At 31.8% G+C, this 1216-nt stretch overlaps 1 protein-coding gene across 1 annotated transcript; it reads left to right on the top strand.

The window, feature by feature from the left end:
• Positions 1-524: 524 nt before the first annotated feature.
• Positions 525-989, top strand: LOC105316176 (dehydrodolichyl diphosphate synthase complex subunit Nus1-like; the record flags this gene model as incomplete). Its single annotated transcript, XM_020008087.1, has 3 exons — positions 525-662; positions 747-846; positions 899-989. Coding segments are annotated over 3 exons (329 nt in total), but the record flags the coding sequence as incomplete, so codon positions are not given.
• Positions 990-1216: the final 227 nt, after the last annotated feature.

Raw genomic sequence — 1216 nt, 5'->3', positions numbered from 1 at the left:
GTAAAGCTCCGGCGGTTGGTGAATGATCAATACCAATCATTAGTTAACTCACTCTCAACACTGATCAATGTAGTAACCACTGATGACATTGGTAAAACCACCACACCAAGGACTAACACAGGTACTGTACATAATACCTGTACTGTAGGTGGATGTTTGATTGCATATACACATAGATGAGATTGGGTGGGCGTATGTGTTATTATTTATCAGTGCAACAATGATTTACAATCATTTACCTAACCTCGCTGGAATACATTTCAGTTCCATGTCAATGAGATACTTGTTAAGCAATTTGTGTTACTATAAACTTACCGAGTCTTCTTACTGAGTGCTAGCTATACATGTACATGCACAGAGGACTACCATTCAGTTTTAATTATTGTGATGAACTACCATCCTTACCTTAATAATAATGATAAATATTTTAACTTTCTGTTTTTAAGTATATTTGGTATCATTGTCCAATTAATCATAACATAATTGGCACTGATGTTAATATTTGTATTTGGTTTCATTTATAGGTTTGTGGCTTCTGGTCCTATCGAGTGATGATGGACATAACTCGATTGTAAATGTTGCCAAGTCACTTTGTGAAGAGGCACAGGCTTCATCAATAAAACCACATGTAGATATTCCTATCATCAGCAGCAAAATATCCAGTAAGAATTAAGAGAAAATAATAAATATTTTGCACATTAATAATGACAATGATGATAATAGTATTTTTATTATTTTAAAAATAGTATCGAATTTCCTACCAGATCCTGATTTAGCAATTGTATGTGGCAGTACCAAGTCATTATTGGGATATCCTCCATGGACATCTCCACTAACAGAAATAATGTAAGCAAGTTTGAAATACACTGTATTCATTTGCAATCAATTGTTAAATTAGGTGGCTATCTTCTCATTATAAATGCAGCTACTTTGAATTTCATTCTGTCCTGTATCAATATGCACAGAGTCAACAGAGATATGGGAAATAACATTTAGTCGGACAATATTAAATTTAAAATAATTACAGTCGACGATTATTTAATTTCTTATTTTTGTGGTTTCATGTTAATAAATTATTTTGATTACCAGCTATAAATTAACAACAGATTCATTCAGCAGTATTGATCTTCTTTTCTAAGTGCCAATGAATCAACATCTCTTAATAATCAATGGAAAATAACTAGAAATCAACCAGAAAATATTAGATACATACATA

Source organism: Amphimedon queenslandica, unplaced genomic scaffold (assembly GCF_000090795.2).
Source record: "Amphimedon queenslandica unplaced genomic scaffold, v1.1 AMPQUscaffold_4224_Cont23793, whole genome shotgun sequence".
NCBI classification, from domain to species: Eukaryota; Metazoa; Porifera; class Demospongiae; order Haplosclerida; family Niphatidae; genus Amphimedon; species Amphimedon queenslandica.
Note: the sequence above shows the minus strand (reverse complement) of the source record. Positions and strands in the feature narration are given on the sequence as shown.